The following is a 23,325-nucleotide window of genomic DNA, read 5'->3' on the forward strand; positions in this document are numbered from 1 at the left end:
CAGGCAGATTCTTTACCACTGATCCACCAGGGAAGCAGCCAGTAGGGCCTTTAAGAGCTACCTAAAACTGTTAGGCTCAAATCCAGCATGCCCCAAGATTATGAAAACCACGTTATTCTAGTCTTCCAAAAGCTAATGCTTGCTTTTCCCTCAAGATTTGGTATTTAGAGAGCCAGTAAATAAACACACTCTTTTCTTGATCAAGTCAAGAATTCATAGGACTGTGAAAGATGGAGATAAAATATTAGGTTTTACTGGTAAAAGGGATTAAAGGGATATAATGATGTGTTGCCACAATGGGCTTTCCACTACTCCACCTTGCAAATAGGCTGACCTGCTGGGGCACAGATGATGCTGAGTGACAGCTGGCTTGTCACATAGGGGCCTATCCTTGCAAAGCACAACACAGAAGAGCTTGGAAATGCAGATTCACTGCAGGCAGGCTGATCCAGAGAAGAGACAGAAGGTAGAAGAAACTGTCTCTTGTAATGCTAACCCTTTACTCCAGAGTTGCTTTGTGACTACTGAGAGATGTTTTTCTATATCCTCAGAAGGATGGGGTTGGGGTAGAAAGAAGTCAAGAGTATGTTTTACAGGAGATTCCTCATTAACACACATAAGACCTAGGTGAGAGCCTTCCCTCTAGCCATTTTTAATAATTATACTATGAAACTTACAATAATTTGAATTTTTTAGAGCCTCTTGTAACAGTTGTAGATTGTTTATAGTTCAGAGCAACAGGTTGGGTGACAGTAGTATTAGGAATATGAAAGCTAAAACCTAAAGGTCAAGGAACTAGTTACCTTCTTATTTGTGTCCTTTTTGTCTTCAAACTGTCAGAAAACAGAGGCTTAGAACAGGGAGTACTCATTTTGTATAAAGATTTTCTACTTCTCTCCTTTGACATTTCCAGCAACTTAGTGGTAGCGTGACTGAATGAAACCAAAAATAATGGATGGGAAAAGTTACATGGAAGGAGTATTCAGTATAAATAGTTCCATCTCAGCCTAATTAACATTCAAAGATCAGCTAGGAAACATAAAGTCAAAAAGAAAAACAAAACTTACAGGGAAATTACAGTACTTGATAAAAAGGGGCTATAATTGGTAGAAATTAAAACAGTGATTTTGGTCATCTCTAATTTCTAACAAAACTGCAAGAACTTAACAGCAAATTGTTTTGAAATTTCTAACAGGTACAAGATTTTTAGATCCAAGAAAATGAAATCTTAAAAATGTATCATTTAATATTCACCGTATTTACCTGTTTTCATGGAAAAGGTATTTTATTTTCTCCTTGTTTTATTGAATAGTGAAAGCTTGAAAAGTAAATACTCAATAATGTTAATTGATTATGGATAAGATGTAGGCTCTAAGAAGCATAGATTATTTTTTAAGTTGATTTTAAATATTTAAAGCTATATTCAAATTTTTACTATTTTTAGAAGTGGAAGGAAGGCGTGCCATACATGTTAAATATTTTTTGATAATAATTTTTAATCACTCATCTATATGTGATCTAACTTTTTGGAATAGATTTGCTTTCCTAATTACAGGTTCTCATAGGATAATAATAAAATAATTTTACATACATAGCAGTACAGATAAATTGAAAACACAGGATGAGGTCCAAAATTATAAGAGGCAATGGAAAGTGAATTTGGAATTAAATGTTTTAACAATGCATGTATAACATGTTATATATCCAAATGGCAGTGCCATTGGAACATGGCTCCAGTGTTCAATGAGTATGACTTTCGATGCTATGACTTACACAATAGTTTAAATACTTTATCTTGTGCAAACTATCATTAAAAAGAATGTATAATATATTAAATGCAAAAAAGCTCTTAGTTTTTAATATTTTATTTTTACATCTCTAGTAGATGCTTAATCATAATAAACATAACATTTAATAATAAATTCAAAATAATATGTGTATATATGTATTTATTACAATAGCTGGGGGTGGGGAAAATGTGATAACATTTTTTTCTGATTCTGCAATATGAGTATTTCAGATGACACAAAATATTATTAAAAAATGCATTTGTATCAATTAACTATTTTTTTACCTTAAATTTGTATTAAAAAAAAGTCACAGACCGTCAATGATACACAACAATAAGTGATTAATGCTCAACTGTCTGAGGTGATCACCTAAGCAATTCTGCCATTTGTAGTTGGGCTGGGATGATGATTCTTCTGGTGTTGACTGAACTTACTCAATGTGTGTGGGTCAGCTGACCGAGTATAAGGTGATGCTAAACATATCTTGACTTTGTTCTATGTGTCTCTCATACTCTGTCAGGCTAGAGAAGGTACATCCTTTTCGTGATGATGATACAGGCCAAAAGAGAAAGGAAGCCTAATGATGCAGACACTGTTCAAGCTCCTTGAATGTGCTATAGTTCCTGACATCTCATTGCTAGTAGAAGTCACATGGTTAGGTCCATATTCAGAGTTGGGGGAGATGCTATGAAGTTACATGGCAAAAGAATTGGGTACAGTAATGAATGGTAGAATATCAGTGCTCAAGCTGATATTTATCTGCATTATTATATAGAATTAAATAAATTTCAGAAAAGACATTAAAGTAAAATTTGACTAAAACTATTATTTCTTCAGTTCAGTTGCTCAGTCGTGTCTCCCTCTTTGCTACCCCATGGACTGCAGCACGCCAGGCCTCCCTGTCCATCACCAACTTCCAGGAGTTCACCCAAACTCATGTCCATTGAGTCGGTGATTCCATCTAACCATCTCATCCTCTGTTGTCCCCTTCTCCTCCTGCCCTCAATCTTTCCCAGCATCAGGGTCTTTTCAAATGAGTCGGCTCTTTGCATCAGGTGGCCAAAGTATTGAAGTTTCAGCTACAACATCAGTCCTTCCAATGAATATTCAGGACTGATGGGTATATCTTTCCTTTTCTCCTTTGCTTTTCGCTTCCCTTCTTTACACAGCTATTTGTAAGGCCTCCTCAGACAGCCATTTTGCTTTTTTGCATTTCTTTTCCATGGGGATGGTCTTGATCCCTGTCTCCTGTACAGTGTCACAAACCTCCGTCCATAGTTCATCAGGCACTCTGTCTATCAGATCTAGTCCTTAAATCTGTTTCTCACTTCCACTGTATAATTGTAAGGGATTTGATTTAAGTCATACCTGAATGGTCTAGTGGTTTTCCCTACTTTCTTCAATTTAAGTCTGAATTTGGCAATAAGGAGTTCATTATCTGAGCCACAGTCAGCTCCTGGTCTTGTTTTTCCTGACTGTATAGAGCTTCTCCATCTTTGGCTGCAAAAATATAATCAATCTGATTTTGGTGTCGACTATCTGGTGATGTCCACGTATAGAGTCTTCTCTTGTGTTGTTGGAGGAGGGTGTTTGCTATGACTAGTGCGTTCTCTTGGCAGAACTCTATTAGCCTTTGCCCTGCTTCATTCTGTACTACAAGGCCGAATTTGCCTGTTACTTCAGGTGTTTCTTGACTTCCTACTTTTGCATTCCAGTTCCTATAGTGAAAAGGACATCTTTTTGGTGTCAAATACATTATATATAAAATATGGTACTGTATGAAATAGTATATATTATATGCATAAAAGCTATGTTTTTTCCAGTAGTCAGGTATTGGATGTGAGAGTTAGACTATAAAGAAAGTTGAGCACCGAAAAATTGATGCTTTTGAACTGTGGTGTAGGAGAACACTCTTGAGACTCCCTTGGACTGCAAGGAGATGCAACCAGTCCATCCTAAAGGAAATCTGTCCTGAATATTCATTGGAAGGACTGATATTGAAGCTGAAGCTCCAGTACTTTGGCCACTTGATGCGAAGAATTGACTCATTTGAAAAGACCCTGATGCTGGGAAAGATTGAAGGTGGGAGGAGAGGGGGACGACGGAGGATGAGATGGTTGGATGGCATCACCGACTCAATGGACATGAGTTTGAGTAAACTCCGGGAGTTGGTGATGAACAAGGATGCCTGGTGTGCTGCAGTCCATGAGGTCGCAAAGAGTCGGACACGACTGGGTGACTAAACTGACCTGAACTGATATGCAATGTATGTAATATAACAGTATTATAAACACGTGTATGTATACGTGTATTACCTGCTGAAATCACCTGCCTACAAAGTGCCGAAAGAAACTCCTCTTAGAACAATATGCTCTTTCTCCCCATAATTTCATTGGGGAGAAAATTTAAGTAGTTCATTTTACATATTTCTTTGCTTGAAGTTACTCTGAATTATAGAGGTCCCTAAATTTAAAGGTTTGACTTATGATTTCTCAGTTTAATAGTGGTGCAAAATCAATGCACACAAGCAGAAATCATACTGTGTATTTTGAGTTTTGATCTTTTCCTGGACTAGCAATATGTGGTGTGATACTCTTTTTATTGAAGTATATTCGAATTACAGTATTATATTAGTTTCAGGTGTACAGTGTCGTGATCCAATATTTTTATAGATTATTCTCTACTTGAATTTATTATAAAATATTTGCTCTATTCCCTCTGCTGTATAATACATCTTTGTATCTATTTATTCTATACATAGTAGTCTGTGCCTCGTAACCCCCTACCTCTATTTTGGCCTCTCCTCTTCCCTTTCCCCACTGGTAACCACTAGTTTGTTCTTTTATCTGTGAGTCTTTTTCAATTTTGCTATATTCATTCATTTGTTTTAATGTTTAGATTCCATATTTAAGTGATAACGTACATTTGTCTTTCTCTGACTAATGTCGGTAGGCATAATGCCCTATAGGTCCATCCGTAGTATTGTCATTAGCAGAATTGCATTCTTTTTTTTTTTTAATGGCTGAGGAATATTCCATTGTAATATATGCCGCATATTCTTTATTCATTCATCTCTTGATGAACACAGATTACTTTCTCCTCTTGGGTACTGCAAATAATGCTGCAGTGAACACTGGGATGTATGCCTTGTTTTGAATTAGTGTTTTTGTTATTTTCAGATATACACTAAGGAATGGAATTGCTGTATCATATGGTAGTTCAGTGTTTTCTGAGGAACCTGTATGCTCTTTTCTATAGTGGCTGCGCTAATTTATATTCCCACCAATAGTTCCAAAAAATGAAGAGGAGGAAGCACTCCCAAATTCTTTCTATTCATTACCCTGATACCAGGAAACTGAGGTTTAGGTAGTTTTCAAACTGCCAGGGCCAGGGTACACAGACCACAGAACCTTTAAGGTAACTATTACATAGAACTCCACTGCTTATATTATTATTATGACTGTTTTTAGTAAAAAAAAAAAAAAAAAAGTTAATCATGACATCTGAAATCCTTTCTATTTTGGTGAAGCTAATAGCATACTTACGCTGTAGCAAAATAATTTTCCTTTGGCAAAAATATTCTGGATTAAGAATGATTTTTATTAATACATTTGGGGCTTTGTGTTCAGAATTGTCAGTGCCTAAGTTTACACAAAATGAACTAAGGTAGTATTTTTACATGATTATCTGCCCACATCATTCTTTTTATTCCCTCCAGTGTAAACAATGCTTTAATGTACTAAAAGTATTGATAAAGGCATGGGGGAGGGGTCAGGGGAACAGCTGGATCTGCCATGTAAGAGAATGGAAAGATATCAAGTAAATTTAAAATAAAATAGGTGAGGTTATTAAATCACATGAAATTCTACAGGTCACTGAAACCTTATATTGAAAACAGATAAAGCAGAATGTGCAAGCACACAGAACCAAAGACTCTCATGCCTTCTTATACCTACGTGAGTGAGGTAAAGAGAGGACTACAGACGTGGAGTTTAAACAAGCAGGGTTAAGATGTTGATTAATTCTGCAGCACACGCTTAACCATCTCTCCTGATTGCCCTCACACTTCTATTCTTCTCCTCACTAAAGAAAACAAAATGTTAAAACATTAACTTACACACACATACACACACAGATATAAGCACATAATACAGAAATATCTGGAGGCTGAGCTTTATGGTATAGGAGAAACACTGAGTATTTTCCAGAGAGCCCAGTGCTGCAGACATTGAGTGCTGCAACAGGGAAAGTGATTGAGTTATTTATTAAAAGAGGGTTGATTAAACTGTGTGCTTGAGAGAATTGGGAATGGTGCATACCTTTCCTTTCTTGCACTGAATTCGGTAGAACTCAGGGTAGATAATAAATCATGAAATTGAATATCTGTGCAGTTGCTCCTGTTCAGGCTAATTGATTATAATATTAGGCTGGTCATAAACAGAAGATCCAAGGCTTACCTGAAATTGTAGAAGATTGATGCTTAAATTGCTCTCTCTGTCCCCTTTTCTTACCCAAAGTGGGTAGTTGGAAAGAGAATTTGTTGTTGTTCAGTCGCTCAGTCGTGTCCGACTCTTTGCAACCCCAGGGACTGCAGCACAACCAGGCTTCCCTGCCCTTCACTACTTCCCAGAGCATGCTCAAACTCATGTCCATCAGGTTGGTGATGCCATCCAGCCATCTCATCCTCTGTCGTCCCCTTCTCCTCCTGCCTTCAATTTTTCCCAGCATCAGGGTCTTCAGGGAGTCGGTATACACCTCTTTACTTGTGTTTCTTTCTCATGGAGTAGAAGGAAGACTGCAGTAGCATCTATGATGCAGAGACAAGTGTATGGGGATAAAGGACAAACAAGCAATATCTTACTGCATGACCAGTTATCAGGATGCATTTCATATCTTTTTCGTGCTTTTCTTAATCTTCCATTATCTGGATCCATTTCTATCTACCTTGTTCCCTCTAGGATTTATGTCTCACCATCTTAGATTTTTTAGCAGATCTCACTTTGGCCCAATTGGCCATCTAATGCCATCCCTTAAACTTGAACAATTCATTTTATTCAACTCTGGCGATGTACATCTGATCACCAATCCTGAATTCAACTCGTTTCTGTTTTTGCATAACTTTAATGTTCTTATCACCTCAGTTCTTACTACTGCCCCCTTCATCTGACTCCATATCTTCTCCCCAGTCCCCTGGAAACCAACTGGGGGCTCACTCACTGGTGTTCTTCATCTTCCTCTAATTACACCAGCTACACAGTGAGTGCCAGTTAGTCCCTTTTCTTGTCCCCATCAGTTCTGCCACATGGCCTTTGACACCCATGAGGCATTATGATGCAAGTTCTTTCAGTCTTAGCACAGATTTCAATATAGAAATTGAGATTCATAACAATTTTTATAACACGATAATTTCAATATATGTGTCTTAAATTCCTAAACTTGGGTTTCCCTGGTGGCTCAGATGGTAAAGAATCTGCCTGCAATGCGGGAGACCTGGGTTTTATTTCTGCACTGGGCAGATCCCTTGGAGAAGGGAGCGGATCTGGCCTGGAGAATTCCATGGACAGAGGAGCCTGGCAGGCCTCCATGGGGCCGCAAAGAGTCTGATATGACTGAGAGCCTTTCATTTTCGCTTTTCCTAAACTTTCTTTGTAAAAGAATGCTGAATTTTAGTCAGTACTCCTGAATAATAAAGGAACCACACGTAATTCATTTTGGTTTTCGAACTTAATTATCAAACAGGTACAAAAAGAAATTGTCAATAATTAAATATCATGACAGTTATAAGATTGACTTGGTGGTTTCTAATAAATTAGGCTAAGAACAGAATTTTGTACTGTACTTTGATGTATAAATGCACCTCAATTCCATGTCTTAAGTAGTAATACTTCTAGTTATTCCTAGATTATATGTAGGTTGTGTTTTCTAAATATCCTCCTTGAAAAGATTTTCATGATAGAGCTCTTGCCATGAAGATGTTTGATTTCAGCTTAAAAAGCACCTACTCTATGTCACTAATAAACTAAGGAAATGTGAAATGGAAAAATTTTAATATTCAAAACTATACAGAATTCTTGTAGATTGCTGAAACATGAAGTAACCAAATAAACTTTATTATTAAAATGAGTTTCTTAAGAATATAAATGCGTAATGTGACTTTTCAAACTTGTTAAACTGTAAAGAGCTACAGCAATTTCATAATATGAAACAGTGTGTATAAAACTATGTAGCATAAAATGTTTAGCTGCTAAGGTAGCAGGGAAGTTCCAGGAGCTGTTTTCATAAATCTGAAAGTAGTTAACCTGTTTCATTGATCTTCTTTATTCCATTTACCAAAATAATGGGGCCTGCTTTCCCCTGTCTTTGGAGTTTATAAATTTCATTTAGTTGATGCTATGTATTTTAGATTGGTCTTTCTTTTACATATTGTAACAATTTTTGGAATTAGCACTTCTGGAGAAGATGGAAATTATGTATTGTTTAGCTTAAGAATATCTTTTCTTAAGTTTTGTTTAATAAATAAAACAGGGATACTTGTTATTTAGAAGACAGGATAAATGATATCACATTTTTTAACATGAGAAAACAAAAGCGTAATAAGTTAAAATGCCTTTTCTTGAAGGCCATGGTCTGATCTTAAGAATTTTCACTTAGGAGGTAATTGGGAAATGGCCTGGCTTAGGCACTCACCAAAGTGGAAGTGCCCCCACCCCGTGAAACACGGATACCCAGCTGTGTAGGTGAGGTGAGAGTTTATTTTACAAGATTATGAGGCTGCATATTTGCATATATGTTTACTTTTCGTAAATGATGAGAAGTGTTTGCATGTTGGTAGATAATCATTACCCTTGTGTACATATTGGGTGAATTTTTCTTACAAAAATATAAATCTATGAATTTCAATGGAGCATTTATATAGGAAAGGTAACAATGATAGTGTTACCCTGGAGATGAACCAGAACACACATGCAGTCTTGCCTACCTCTTTCCTTGCCCATGATTAGGATTAGAACTACCAGCCAGGTAACAAGGCAAGAGGAACACTTATTTGGTACCCCACCAGGCTCCAAATTTACTATATGTATAAGGCTGGAAGAACATTGGACAGGGAAAATTAAAAGGAAGTGTTAGCCTTTAGTGACTACCCTCTGGATAATTATTAATAATGTCATGTGCTAAGTTGCTTCAGTCATGTCTGACTCTTGTGCGACCCTATGAACTATAGCTGGTCAGGCTCCTCTGTCCATGGAATTCTCCAGGCAAAAATACTGGAGTGGATTGCCATTCCCTTCTCCAGGGGATCTTCCCGACCCAGGGATCGAACCAGCATGTCTTACATCTAATGTGCATTGGCAGGTGGGTTCCTTACCACTAGTGCCACATGGGAAGCCTCCCTATTAATAATGCCAGGAACTGTGAAAATGCCTCACCTATTTAGTAAAAATGAAGGGAAGATACTTTCCAGATCCTGACAATACAAATCCTACATAGCTTTGAATGAAATCTATACTATTAAATTTTTAAACTTAAAGTGCCAGGGAAGTATTGATATTTCATATTTTCACATTTTCTTAGCTGACTTCTGAAAAAGAATGAGACCTAACATCTTATTTTGACAGATTTTCCATTGTTTTGTGCACACATTTGCTTTATGGCTTTTAATCCATTTTGACTCTTCTAAAAATACTCCTCTTTGTTTAATATATTTTATTGGTGGGAAGAACTGAGTTGTCTCTACCTGAAGATAATGGTGAAAATATTAATATACTAAAGTGACGTCTATCATAATAATGAGAACCTGTGTGTTAAATGGCTCTAAAGCTTTTATTCTTAAGTTACTACTGTTCATTCCGAGCTAATGTCTATTTTTTTTTCCATGCTCTTCACTTTCTCATTTTCCAGACAGGTGCTGGAGAGATCTTTTAAATAATCATCACTCATATATTAGTCTCCTACTTAAAACTATTCAGTGATGTTTCAGTGATGTTAGGGTAAATTCCAGTCTTCTTTTCTCAGCTTATGAGGGCCCATCTGATCTGGTCCATACTTTTCACATGCACTTCATTCATCATCAACACAGTCCTTCATTCTCTGTGGTCATTCTGGCCTTCCTTCTGTCCCTTGAGTATACTTTTGCATGTGCAGTCATCTATGCCTGAAACCATCGGCCCCTAAGTTGTCGTAAAGGTGCTTTTTCCCTCTGATCTTGCCTGGAATGTCTTGTCTTCAGTAAGAACTCTGGTAACCAACCCATCGAAAATAACATTCTCCTACAAATCATTGTCATATCACTTTTTTTTTTTTTCTTTTAGCTTTTTCGTATAGCTCAGATATTCTGTTCAGTCATGTAATTGTTGCTGTTTCCCCACATTCATATGTAGGCTCCCTGAGAGTTTTGCCTCTGTCTGTTTTGCATACTGTATCATAGGCTCTTAATTCATATTTATTGAAACAAAGAGTAAAAGTTGCATGTTAGAATGCTGGGTAAATCCTGATGCGTATCCAAATATACGATGCAAGTATTAACTAAGCAACAGTCAGACAAATCTTTTGTATGTTTGTCCTGGTAAGCTGGATAAAAGCATATGTGATGTGTGAGCATGTGCCATCATTAAGGATGAGTAGATCAGTAGTCACCCACGTTCACAGGGCACACATTTGGATACTGATACACTGTCAACCCACTGTGCATCTTCTGTGTTGGAAATAATTAGAGCCTGTGAACTGAAGTGAAGGAAACATTTATAATGCTGAATAACCCAAAGTGAAGACAAGGGTATCTAATTAGTCTTTCTTGTGACAATCTTTTTTGGATTAGACTTTGAAAAGTCTTAAGAGTGGTGCTTGTGTCAGCGACTCTGCTGGTAATTAATAGTATTCGCCATACACCTACACACATTCCCTCCAAAATATCCTTGTGTAATACCACTACTGGAAAGAACAATTTCAATTAGAGAGGAGAGCTTTTGAAGTGTATATATCATGTGGTCTATTGTGAGAGATGTGTCCTGTTATAAAAGAGAAAAAAAATCTCTGATAGAACATAATATTTTATGTAACATGCCTGGTGTATTGTTTAACAAAACATTTTATGGATACTGCATCAGGACATGACTTGATTTAAGAAGCAGGGCTAGCATTCACCCACGGTTTCTTTTTTTGAATCCGTAAGATGTTTTCCCATACTATTTTCACCCAGTCACAAGCTTATTAACTTGGGAATGAGGTGACAGGGCCTTTGTCTTTGAATCTTGCAATTATAATTAATAGTAAGTTAAAGGGAAGCAGAAAGGTTATATTCAAATTTTAAAGTAAAATGACTTTGTGGCACGTAGCGCAGGTACCAGGAAGATATTAAGTGGGAACTCATTATTCTTATTAATTAGAACTTGGGAAGACATCTGGAGAAGGAAAGTCATCTTATGGTATGTTACAAGAGAGATACCTCTTTGTGGACAGGAACTATGCTGTCTTCATCTCGGCATGTCCAGGGCCTAGCAGAGGCCATCCCCAGTGACAGGCAACTACTTGATGCCAGTTGTATATATGAAGGCAGGGAGAAGGGGTCATTATGTACATATTCTCCACTATACCCCTCAATGCATTCCTAAAATCTATATTATGAAAGAAACCACTGCAAATTTCCTTATGTTTGTGTGTGAAAGTATTCTGTGTGGAGCCTGCACTTTTGGCAGAGGTTTAAACATCAGATAAAATCCAGTAATGTCTGGTGTCTCTCAAAACCACATGGAAACATAATTTTTCTCTAAATGTTTACAGTTTTAAAGACTAAATTTACTGCTTATGATCTTTATAAGAGATGTGTGGATTATAGAAGTTAACGACATGAAGGGCCAGGCTACAGTGAAGTGCAATGTCCAGTAATAATAACAACTAATATTTACAGAAAGCTGGCCATGTTGAGATGTTGTTCCAACCACTTTCCATGTATCAGCTTGTCCTTACAACACGACACCCTTATGGTCAATTTTAATATTCTCTCTTTTCACAGATAAGGAAACTGAGGCTGTGGAGACTGAATGTCATTTGCCAGTCAATAAGTTCTAGGCCAGTATTAAAATCTAGGCAGGCTGGTTTCAAAGTCTCTGTCTCTGCACTAGGATGATAGTCACTGAGTTTTAATTACGTGTCTAAGTCCTTCACTTAAAATTAAGGAAGTGCATTTACTTCCTCAACTCACAAACCTATGAGGGCAATAGTATATTTCCATCTATACATGTTGGAACTATGTCTAATCATGTAAAGATCATTTAATGGACAAAGTACCTTATACTTTTTAAAGAATAGAATATCGATGTTTGACTGAAACTAATCCAGAATGGTTAGGGAAAAAAGTCATATGTATATAAGAGATACTTTAAAGAGACAGTGCTAGAAAAGAGATACATACACAAAGAAGCCATAGAGCATGATTAGTAGGTTCCGTTCACATGCAGTTCAGGTGGTGTGGAGGGAGCTGCAAAGTAGAAGCGTTCAGTAGAGCCTGGAGAAACACTTCCAAAACTGATTAACCACCAACAGGTTTGTGTTTATATTGCTTCCTTAACTTCTGCAAACAGCTCCCCTCACAAAAGTCATTTTAAAAACATCTTTCAAAGTTTGTAAAGACGTCAGTGATTTTGTTTATCTTCACTTAAAGGGGGTAATTTATCATCTAGTCAAGTGCGCACATGTCTGCCAGGAAAGCTGTGACCAACATACATCACACTCAGAAGCTTCAAGGATTTGGTTTGCTTTGTTATGTGTGCTTTAATGTAGGATTCATTTCAACCTGACTTTTTTTTTTTTTTTTACCTCTCATCATACTTTTCTTCTAATTAAGTTCTATAAATGTATCCTCTCCCCAGTTTGAGCCGTGATAAATTCCTTCTCTAAATTGGGCTTCTGAAAGTCACAAACCAACATTATGATGAATTACAAAATGAATAATTTCCCTTTTACCATGTTTATTTTGAGCAGCAAAGTGCTGGAGAAAAGGGAATTTTTTTCACTCGAAAGAAAGCCCTGCTCACAGTGGTTACGTGTCTGTGAGTTAAATAGTTCCAACACTGACTGACCCCAGCGTATTTCCAAAACTGGATAGGCCTAATGGAAGGACATGATTTTTCAGCTCAGAATTTGGGGATTTAATGATATTCTTGGAAGGAATCCAAAATGAGAAAAGGTTTGCTTTCATGTAAGCCCTGGAGTTACTCATGTAGGTATGAACTGAGACCATGGTTTCTTTGGGAAATTGATTTCCTAAAGTCTATATTGCAGAAGAAAGGGACAGTGTCATTCATACAATGGGCTGTGGGAGAAATGAATGTGTAGTTTTTATTTTTTAAGTCCCTATTCATTTCGCTTCATTATACATGCAAGTAAATTCATTATGTCTTTGATGTGAGACGACTGTGTTGAAACTGAACAACTTGCTGCTAATATTTAGGCTGGCATTTTAATACGTGCTTAACACAGGATACATTTGTTCCCTTTACATTGGAAGGCACAGATGAAACTATATAAATAAGATTAAAGTGTTGCCATAGATAAAATATCAGGCATTAACCTTTTAGTCTCTTGATTTTCAAATGGTTTAGCGTCAATATTTAAATAGCCACACAATCATAGTATGGTTAAAATAATACTGCTTAAAGTGTTAATCATTAATTTTACATACTTCTTTCTCAGTTCCCTCTACACTTTTATAGAGTGGGAATTGCCTCTTGCATCCTGAATTCATTACTGTGATTTGTGTACTGTGCCTTGACTGAAGCCAATTTAAGTGGCATATCAGTGTGGAATTTGAGCTCCTTTGCTTTTCATAGATGGGAGCTCATGGAGTTAATGTTTCTTTTATAGAATTTATTGCAGAACTATGATAATGTGGTTATGATTTATGATCTATTCCTGGATAGTATCTGAGTTAAGATATACTATAGTCTGAAAAGAAGTTCGACTTTATATATTGTAATAAGCATGGCTACTGGTCCAAATGTCTGAACACCAAATTTTCATTGGCATAACTTCTCCTCCCTGAATGAAAAATCAGACCTATTATTTCAAACCAGAATTAGACGTGAGCATTCACCTAAGTCAACCATCCCATTTTTCAGATGAGGAATCTGAGATCCTGTGAAATTAGTTAGACTGATGACATTCAGGAAGGTATAAGTTAGGGCTCTAGCCAGGAGGTTGAACTTCTGACTTCTAAGCCAGCATTCTGTAGCTGTCCTGTCTGGCTGAAAAGGATAATCGCTGCCATTTCATTTATTCGCCATATGAAACCATTCACTATTACCTTCCCTTAACAACCTTTTCTTCTCTTTCCCTGTGTAGCATCGTCATGCACCCTCACAAAGACCTCCTTGTCTCCTGTGGGGAGGACCATGTCTGGAAGATGGTGGGGCTCCCCAAAGGCAATGTGCTTCTCACAGGCTTGGGCCACACTGACTGGCTTTCAAACTGCTGCTTCCATCCCAGGTCAGTGCACACAGCTCTCAGAGCTAGTCTCATCTCTCCAGGAATGCCCTTGTTTACTCTGTGTCTTCACTCTGCTGTCTTTTTTTTTTTTTCTTTTTTCTTAAATCACTTATTGAAGTATGAATAAAGGTATGTATTTAATGTATACAACTGATAAGTTTGGAGATAAGTACACCTCGTTGAAATCATCACTGCTGTCTATACCAAAAACATACCTATCATCTCCAAAAAGTTTCCTCCCATCCTCTTTATTTTATCATCATCATCATTATCCTCAAAACACTTAAGATTTGTAAATGCTGGTGGCTAAGTGGTAAAGAATCTGCCTGCAATGCAGGAGACTCTAGAGACTCAGATTTGATCCCTGGGTTGGGGAGGTCCCCTGGGGAGGAAATGGCAACTCACTCCAGTATTTGTGCCTAGGAAATCCCATGGACAGAGGAGCCTGGTGGCCCACAGTTCATAGGGTCACAAAGAGTTGGACACAACTGAGCTACTGAACATACATGCACAACCTGAGATCTACCCTCTTTAGCAAATTTTTAAGTATTCCTTAAGAATTGTTAGTTGTAGGCTCCATGGTATACAGTAGATCTCTAGGACTTAACTCGTCTTATATAAATGAAACTTGAAAGTTTATACTTCCACTTTCCTCTCTGCAACCCCACCTCTACCACTGAATTTTGAAACAGGTAGATAAATGCTCCTCTGACTTTCATTATATCGACTTTAGATTGATTGCTTTTGATATTTAGTACATGTAAAACTTAATCCACATGCTGATGCATTTAAGAAGAGTAATGAGCTTCCTCCCAGGACAAGCTTCAGAAATGCTCTTTGTCCTCATAAACTCTGACAAGGCACATGAATTTCAATAATGCATAGCAGTGTTTACTTTGCCTCTGTTAATCTTGCATGTTTTCTGTTTAGAATTAAGTTATCTACCAAAAAGGATCAGGAGACAGTGATCAACTCCTTTAAAAATTCAATGATACTTAAGATGTAAAAGGGAACAAAGCATAACTGAAGGCATTGAGCCCTATAATTTTCAAGATTCACTTAATTTTTGTACCAAAAGAACCAGGGCACAGAAGGAACGAAACACACATACACGTTATTCTGGTGGCAAGAAGCTCTGCCCACTGTTGCCTGTGGTCAACTCTTATCCCTAATCCCAGTGGTCTTCTCTTATGATCTTTATGCTTAACATTTGTAAACACTCCTGCATCTGGCTCTTTTTAACAGTTTCTGGTCTAATTATTCTTGGAGACATGTAGTTCTTAGTGAAACTTCTGAACGGTACCATTGGGAAAATTTGTTCTTTGGAGAATGTTATTTTTTGTTTGCACAAAACTTTTTTTAAAAAAGCATCTTTGTCTTATTCTTAGTATGAAAGTCAGTGAAATTAGATTGAAATAAGAGTAAATTAATTATTAAAAATTTTGTCTTAATGAGAAGAGTAAACTAATTTTTCAAAAATTTTTTGAAAGTGTTTTTAAAATACAACTTTAGTGCTAGATGTTTGGATTTAATTTTTGAACATGTAATGCATTCCATACCTGATATGTGGATAAACAGATCTGCACCACCTCTTACCTCTCAGGAACATAAAACCCATCTTGCAAGCAGAGACAGCACAATTAGAAGTGTAGGGTATCACTTACACAGCTACTGGGCGTACTAATCAGATTTCCATAATTTCCCGTCACCATGACAACCTGTGACTCTGACATTTTCTTATTAGTGTTTGACTAGCACATGGTCCTTTTAATAGATATTCCTAGTTTTCCACTCAATTACTGAAATTAAAATGAGTTGAAATATATAATTATTCACTCATAGTATGAGTTTACGTTTAGTACTTTCTTTGGTAGAATTTTAGTAAAATGCAGCCATACTGCCTTTTTTCTAGTGCATGTGAGATAAAAATAATGGGAGACAATACATTTAGCCACATATGTTTTAAGTAAGAGATAATAAATAACAAGTGTTCTATTTGCAGAATTGACAAAAGTAATGAATGTTTATTAGAAACAACAAAAAAGATCTTTTTTATTTGCAGTAGGGGCCATTTCTCAAGAAGTTTATATTTCAGGCCTGTGACATTTTATAATGCTTAATGTATGTAAATCAACACTGAAGACCATACCATTATGGTCTTCACCAGACCATTATATATAAATATAGTATATATATTTATATATATATATAAACAGACTAGACCATTATATATAAATATATGCATACATATGTATATAATATTTATGTCTAAAAGTTGTTGAAGTTCCTCCTTTGTGAAATTTGTGATACTTGATTTTTATTTTTGCTTAGATAATTTGGTCAGTAAAAAAATAATTTATTTGTTAAAGATAATACTTTTCCTGTTTATATACTTATCTATAATCAAAGAATCAAATATAAAATAAATTTGATTCCAATGTGACACTAATCTGTAGTTAGATCTTTGATGAATAAATGCAATCATAGTCTTCCTCAGAGCCCATTTTTGTGATCAGTTTGATGTTACTCCCTTGGAAGAGGTCCAGAGTAGACACATTATACAGTGTTGCCTGTGTAATTCCTCTGCTCTTCACATAGAAAAATAAATAAACCTGGACAATTTCTTTGTAATTTTTAATTGTGGTTGTCCCCAGTTGAGTATTTTCTATAAGTTCCAGTTAGATGTATTCCTGATTACTATGACATTGACGCCACTGTCTCTCCTGTCACAGTAACGTCTGTCAGATTTCTTTTAGAGATCAAACTTACTTAATATGAGAGTGGGATATTCACTGAGTGACTCGAATGAGTCTTAGTCATCCTATTTTCCTTGTCATAATGGACATCTTTAATATATAAACAATAAATACAACGGTCATGATAATATCAGGCAAAAGGTAAGTGACAGGAAAAAAAATAAACTGGGAGGGTAACTAACTGTCACTTGAGGATCAGATAATATGATATTGAAATATATAAAATAAAGCTCTTAGAAATACTGGATTTTGACAAAAAATTATGGTCATCAGAGTCAAATACTTCAAAGCAAATTAGTTTTTAATCTGTCAAGTAAACAAAATTACAGTTGAATTAGAGAAATTAATAGCAAGTGTATGTAGTAGTATATATTGAACTGCATCATCATAAACTTTATACATGAAGAGAGATTATAGATTCTTTGAAATCATTCATTAAGTTTTTAAAAATATATAAATCTTAAACCACAGATTGACCATAAATAGATTCTTCAGAATAATAAATGTACAAACTAAAATTTGTGAGCAAGATTCAACAGTAAAAGAAAATAGCAAATCCATAACTAAAATATAATAAAATCTGAATTGTTAAAAAGTAAATAAATGAAGGTTGGGTCAAAGAACTATGATATCATTACCTAGCTGATAAACAATCCCAAATACAATAGTTATAAAACTTATGAGATGTAACCAGAAATGCATTTAGAGTAAAACTTGTCCCTTTAAAAGCTTTATCTTTAAGTGAAAAGAACAAAATAAGTAAATTATTTAAATTAAAAGGAATCACTGGTCAACAAATATACAGAAGCAGAGAATAGATAAATGAAAAGTAGAAATTAATGAGTTAGAATAAAAAGAGTAAATTTATATTAATAAAAAAGGTTTTTTTAAAAAAAAATAAAAAAATAAGCCACTATAATAAAACAAGTGGATAACTCAAAAATTGCTGGAAAAATACATGTAGGAAACATAAATATAAACCTTAGCAATTTGGAAAGAGTTAAAACCACATATACAGAAACAAAAAATATATATATGCTTGGAATTTTTGATAAAATAATAGATTTCTATGAAAATAAGCATCACCAATACTGAATCAAGATGTAGCAGAAACCCAGACTAGATTTTAACAACAAAGGAAGAAATTTGAGTTCTAGAAGTTCTACTTTTCATTCCCATCTTCTGCAGTTTTATGACTGAGTTTTAAAAACTATTTAAAAAACAAAAGAAATCAGTTAATTTTTAGGTTCACTGATTTTTCTGACTGTGTGGATCACAATAAACTGTGGAAAATTCTGAAAGAGATGGGAATACCAGACCATCTGACTTGTCTCTTGAGAAACCTGTATGCAGGTCAGGAAGCAACAGTTAGAACTGGACAGGGAACAACAGACTGGTCCCAAATAGGAAAAGGAGTACGTCAAGGCTGTATATTGTCACCCTGCTTATTTAACTTATATGCAGAGTACATCATGAGAAACACTGGGCTGGAAGAAACACAAGCTGAAATCAAGATTGCCAGGAGAAATATCAATAACCTCAGATGTGCAGATGACACCACCCTTATGGCAGAAAGTGAAGAAGAACTAAAGAGCCTCTTGATGAAAGTGAAAGAGGAGACTGAAAAAGTTGGCTTAAAGCTCAACGTTCAGAAAACTAAGATCATGGCATCTGGTCCCATCACTTCATGGGAAATAGATGGGGAAACAGTGGAAACAGTGGCTGACTTTATTTTTTTGGGCTCCAAAATCACTGCTGATGGTGATTGCAGCCATGAAATTAAAAGACACTTACTCCTTGAAGGGAAGGTTATGGCCAACCTAGATAACATATTTAAAAGCAGAGACATTACTTTGCTAACAAAGGTCCATCTAGTCAAGGCTATGGTTTTTCCAGTGGTCATGTATGGATGTGAGAGTTGGACAGTGAAGAAAGCTGAGCGCCGCAGAATTGATGCTTTTGAACTGTGGTGTTGGAGAAGACTCTTGAGAGTCCCTTGGACTGCAAGGAGATCCAATCAGTCCATCCCGAGGGAGATCAATCCTGGGTGTTCATTGGAAGGACTGATGTTGAAGCTGAAACTCCAATACTTTGGCCACCTCATGCGAAGAGTTGACTCATTGGAAAAGACCCTAATGCTGGGTAGGATTAGGGGCAGGAGGAGAAGGGGACGACAGAGGATGAGATGGTTGGATGGCATCACTGACTCGATGAACATGGGTTTGGGTAGACTCCGCGAGTTGGTGATGGACAGGGAGGCCTGGCGTGCTGCAATTCATGGTTTCGCAAAGAGTCGGACATGACTGAGTGACTGAACTGAACTGAACTGATTTTTCTGAAGACAAGAAAAAATTGAAATTATGTTTCTAATTTTACAAATACAGCATAAACAGTTTTAAATTGAATAAGTTTACTAATCCCACCACAATTATACCCCCATTTCACAGTTATAGATGCAAAACTTTTAAAGAGAATGCAGAAAATGAAATTGTATATTAAAAAAATATATATCAGTGTACAATGACCAAGTAAGATTCATACTCGAAAAGGGTGAAATATATAAGTGGTTCTGCTCTGAGGACCTACTTTCATAAATTTTACTAATAGTTAGACATCGAAAATTGCTTTATGTTGGATAAAAATCTAGCATCTATACTTAAGACACATATGTCTACAAATATTGTTCATCCCCATGTGTTGGAATTGATAAGGAGAATGAATTTTGGAACATCTGGGAACTAAGAAGACTTGACAGGGGGATACCATGGTGTTAGATGAGTCAGATGAGAAATGGTATTCGCAGGTAATAGGGCAAAGTGGGGAACATAAAACCAAACAGGCAAGATACCTAAAATACCTACAATCAGAATAGGAGCAAGGCCTCTTTGTCCAATTCTTCAGTATCTATGCAAACCTTGTTACTTGTCCAGTTGGTATATATATTCTCAATAATTGTAAGGGCTTCCCTGATGGCTCAGATGTTAATCTACCTGCAATACAGGAGACCCAGTATAGATCCCTGGGTTGGGAAGATCCCTGGAGAAGGGAATGACCACCCACTCCAGTATTCTTGCCTGGAGAATTCCATGGGCAGAGTAGTCAGATGGGCTACAGTCATGGGGTTGCAAAGAATTGGACATAACTGAGTGACCAACACATTCACTTTTATCTCTTTCACATAGTAATGGTTAGCCACATTTTTTCTTAATGGTAATGTTTATATTTTATTAAAAATAAACACTGACATTTTATACCCTATTTATAACTCAGGAAATAAAAGGCATATGGAAAACTTTTAACTATAAACACTATACAAATATTATACCGACAAACAAAATGAAGACAATTTAAAACTCTTACTACGAAGGCTATAGTATTTCAAAATAACACTCTGTATACAAGTAAATGATTACTATCTATTGTTTACAGTAGAAATTGGCTTTGTTTGAATCTAAGTTTGTAAGTTCCTTAGTACAACTTATTTATCAAGACAGTGTTAATAGGAATGACATGGGTAACTCATCATGATTAAGTTTTTACCACTAGATGGCGATCATACATTGGTAAGGTAAAGCACCCTTTCCATTTACTAGGTAGACTGATGAAAGGGATTCATCAGTTGCTGAAAATGATGAGGGGGTAGAACAATGTAGAGAGTGTGCATTGGCGCTACCTTTGCATTGTTGAAAGAGAGAAATGTATAATGCCAAAAAGCAGGACCCTTAAGCATAGTTCTGTGGCAAGGTAGACATCATGCTCTAAACGGCTAAAGTGTGAATCTTAGCTTTACATTTGTTAGTCCTGTCAGTATTCTTATCTGCAAAATGGGTATAATAATGATACCTACTTTGTAGGTTAATTATTAAGGCATATGTAAAACACTAGTTCTGTTCCCTGGGACATATATCCTCAAGAAATGTCACCCATTATTATCTTTTATTCATTGATAGGAATGTTGAGAACTTGGGGAAAGCTCAAAAAAATGTATAAAACTGGTAGCCTTAAACACAGTCGGTTAGGAAGAAAAGACTACGTTGTGTTGTCTGTGTTACACCAAGCTAGAATTAGAAGAATATTCTCAAACTGTGAAATATCAGAAGATCCTGTCTAATGTCCTTATCAAATCAAACATAAAAACATTTATAAACTGAAAAACCAATATAACACAAAAAGATATATGTTATTCATCTGTTCTTAGCGCTTAAAAATGTGTTTCTTAAAAAACTATACCAGGAGTGCATTGTATTTTGTTTTTACAGAAGGGAGAAAGAATTCTGATTTTTGTTTTTTAGAAGGAAAGGAATTGGTTACAGACATCAAAAATTTACTTTTTAAATTAAAGAAACATATTTGAATTGAAAGTATTGAAAAATAAAATATTTCTGTTGTTTCTGAAGAATGTAAAATGTGTAATATTTGACTTGCTGTATTCACAGACGTGTATTATTATTATTGGTCCATTTAGCTCTGGGCAACTGAAACAGTTGTATATCAATTTCTAGATTAATAGTAAAAGATTGATAAAACATACATTACACTACCTTAATAATACATATTTGGTCTTAACCTACACCAGGTAACTGCTCCATGACAGTAACGTGGTTTTGAGTGAAAATACAGTGTTCAGTTCTCTGAAGCTTGAGGTTGCATTTTCTTTTCTTTGACCACAGCTTATTATATGAAGCAGCATGTATCTTCCTAGATACCTCTATAAAATGAAAGTGATTGGGATTAGTGATTTAAACAAATTCATAGTGCTGCATTTTTTTCCCCCTTATTTCACTGCCTGAAGCAGAAATAGAACAGACAGCATCCTGTTAAATGTAACTTCTGTCCATGTAAGCTGATTTATGTATTGTGAATAAATGGGCCTCTACAAAACCCCTGATATTCTCTTTGTGGTACAAGCTGACTATTCATGTGTTTATACAGTGCCTAAAACCTTAGTATGAAAGGTCTTTGACAAGCATATAATTTAGTTATTAAAAAATAAAAGCATGGTTAACCATTTTATTTTCTATAAACATAAGCCTAGGGTTCACATTTCAAAACATAATGAAAGGGATTCATGTACCAATTCCCTAAGATTGTGATGTTTTGAGCTCCAGATGCTTTCATAATCTGGAAACCTCAGTAGATTTCTACCAAGATAATTTTGAGGTATAAGTGTTAAATAATAACATTCTACTTTGTACTCTTTGAAGAGGTATATGTTATGCTTCTTAATATAGTTCTTAATACAGTTTGTCATCTTTACCTGAAGAGGCTAAGCATAACAGCATACTACTTTAAGTGTTGTTTTTTTTTTTTTTTTTTTTGTCTAATTCTAAAAATAATACTGGTCACCATAGATAAAAGTGTTAAGAAAATAAAAATTTCCCATAGTCTTACAGCTCAGTGCAAACTTGGAGAGACTGCCTGAGGGCTCTCCTCAGGCAAGTGGCAGGATCTGGTTCTACACAAGAATCACCTTCTAAAGTCAGACTTGTTTTCATGGGACACTGTGACAAATTACCAACTAGGTCTAATCTGTGAGAGCCTCCATTACTCATTTGAAAATGAGGATTACCTACTTCATGAGGTTTTTGTGAAGAATGTCTAAGAAAATCTATACACAACAGAGTAAACATTTGGTAAAAGTAGCACTGTTGGTGTTTGGCAGATTCTGGTCAAGATTTGGTTTCTTCTGAAACCAGTATCTTCTCCAGGTCTACTGGCTTGTCTCTTTATAGCAAGAAAAAAAAATTGAGGAATATTATAAATTTATTTAGGGAAGGGTATCTCTGTATCCTCCGGACATAGCTTATCTATTGAAACATTATAGAGAATCAGTAAACATTTATTTAATTAAAATGAACAAAGTTAAAAATAATAGACCAGGAATATGGCAACTTTCTCTTATATACTTAGTAGTATTGTGTGATTATAGGGACATTTTCACTAACGTACACATACAAACGCACTCACACATACCACTTGTTATACTGACATTACTTCATCACTTAAAACCTAATATTAGTCCTTTGTTTGACACAAAAACCCTAAAATATAAAATTTTCTCTGAATAATACTGCAATGAGGATAAATTTCAGTCAGAAGTTTAATAATTAGAAGAGGAACTTCCAGAATACCAGAATAAGGACCTTCAAGAATCTCTCCTTCATAAAGCCTTGAAAAAGTTGTTACAATCAAATTTATATAGGCTTCATGTGTACAAATTTTATTTTGACTTCTATATACTTTACAGAGTTCTCACCACCAAAAACTGTTTTCATCTGTCAACACATAGTTGACCCTTT

General features: G+C 35.7%; 1 protein-coding gene across 7 annotated transcripts in view; it reads left to right on the forward strand.

The window, feature by feature from the left end:
* Positions 1 to 23,325, forward strand: part of SPAG16 (sperm associated antigen 16) — a 981,998-nt gene that overhangs the window by 429,179 nt on the left and 529,494 nt on the right. For 6 of the 7 annotated variants that reach the window (XM_081583025.1, XM_081583031.1, XM_081583028.1 and 3 more), the window contains one exon: positions 14,127 to 14,270. The exons of the other annotated variant lie outside the window; for it this stretch is intronic. In XM_081583025.1, the coding sequence (XP_081439151.1) occupies positions 14,127 to 14,270 (144 nt within the window). The remainder of the gene's footprint in view (positions 1 to 14,126; positions 14,271 to 23,325) is intronic. 7 annotated transcript variants of the gene reach the window in all.

The sequence above is a fragment of the Giraffa tippelskirchi genome, chromosome 3 (assembly GCF_054371585.1).
Source record: "Giraffa tippelskirchi isolate mGirTip1 chromosome 3, T2T-mGirTip1v1.2.pri, whole genome shotgun sequence".
Lineage (NCBI taxonomy): Eukaryota > Metazoa > Chordata > Mammalia > Artiodactyla > Giraffidae > Giraffa > Giraffa tippelskirchi.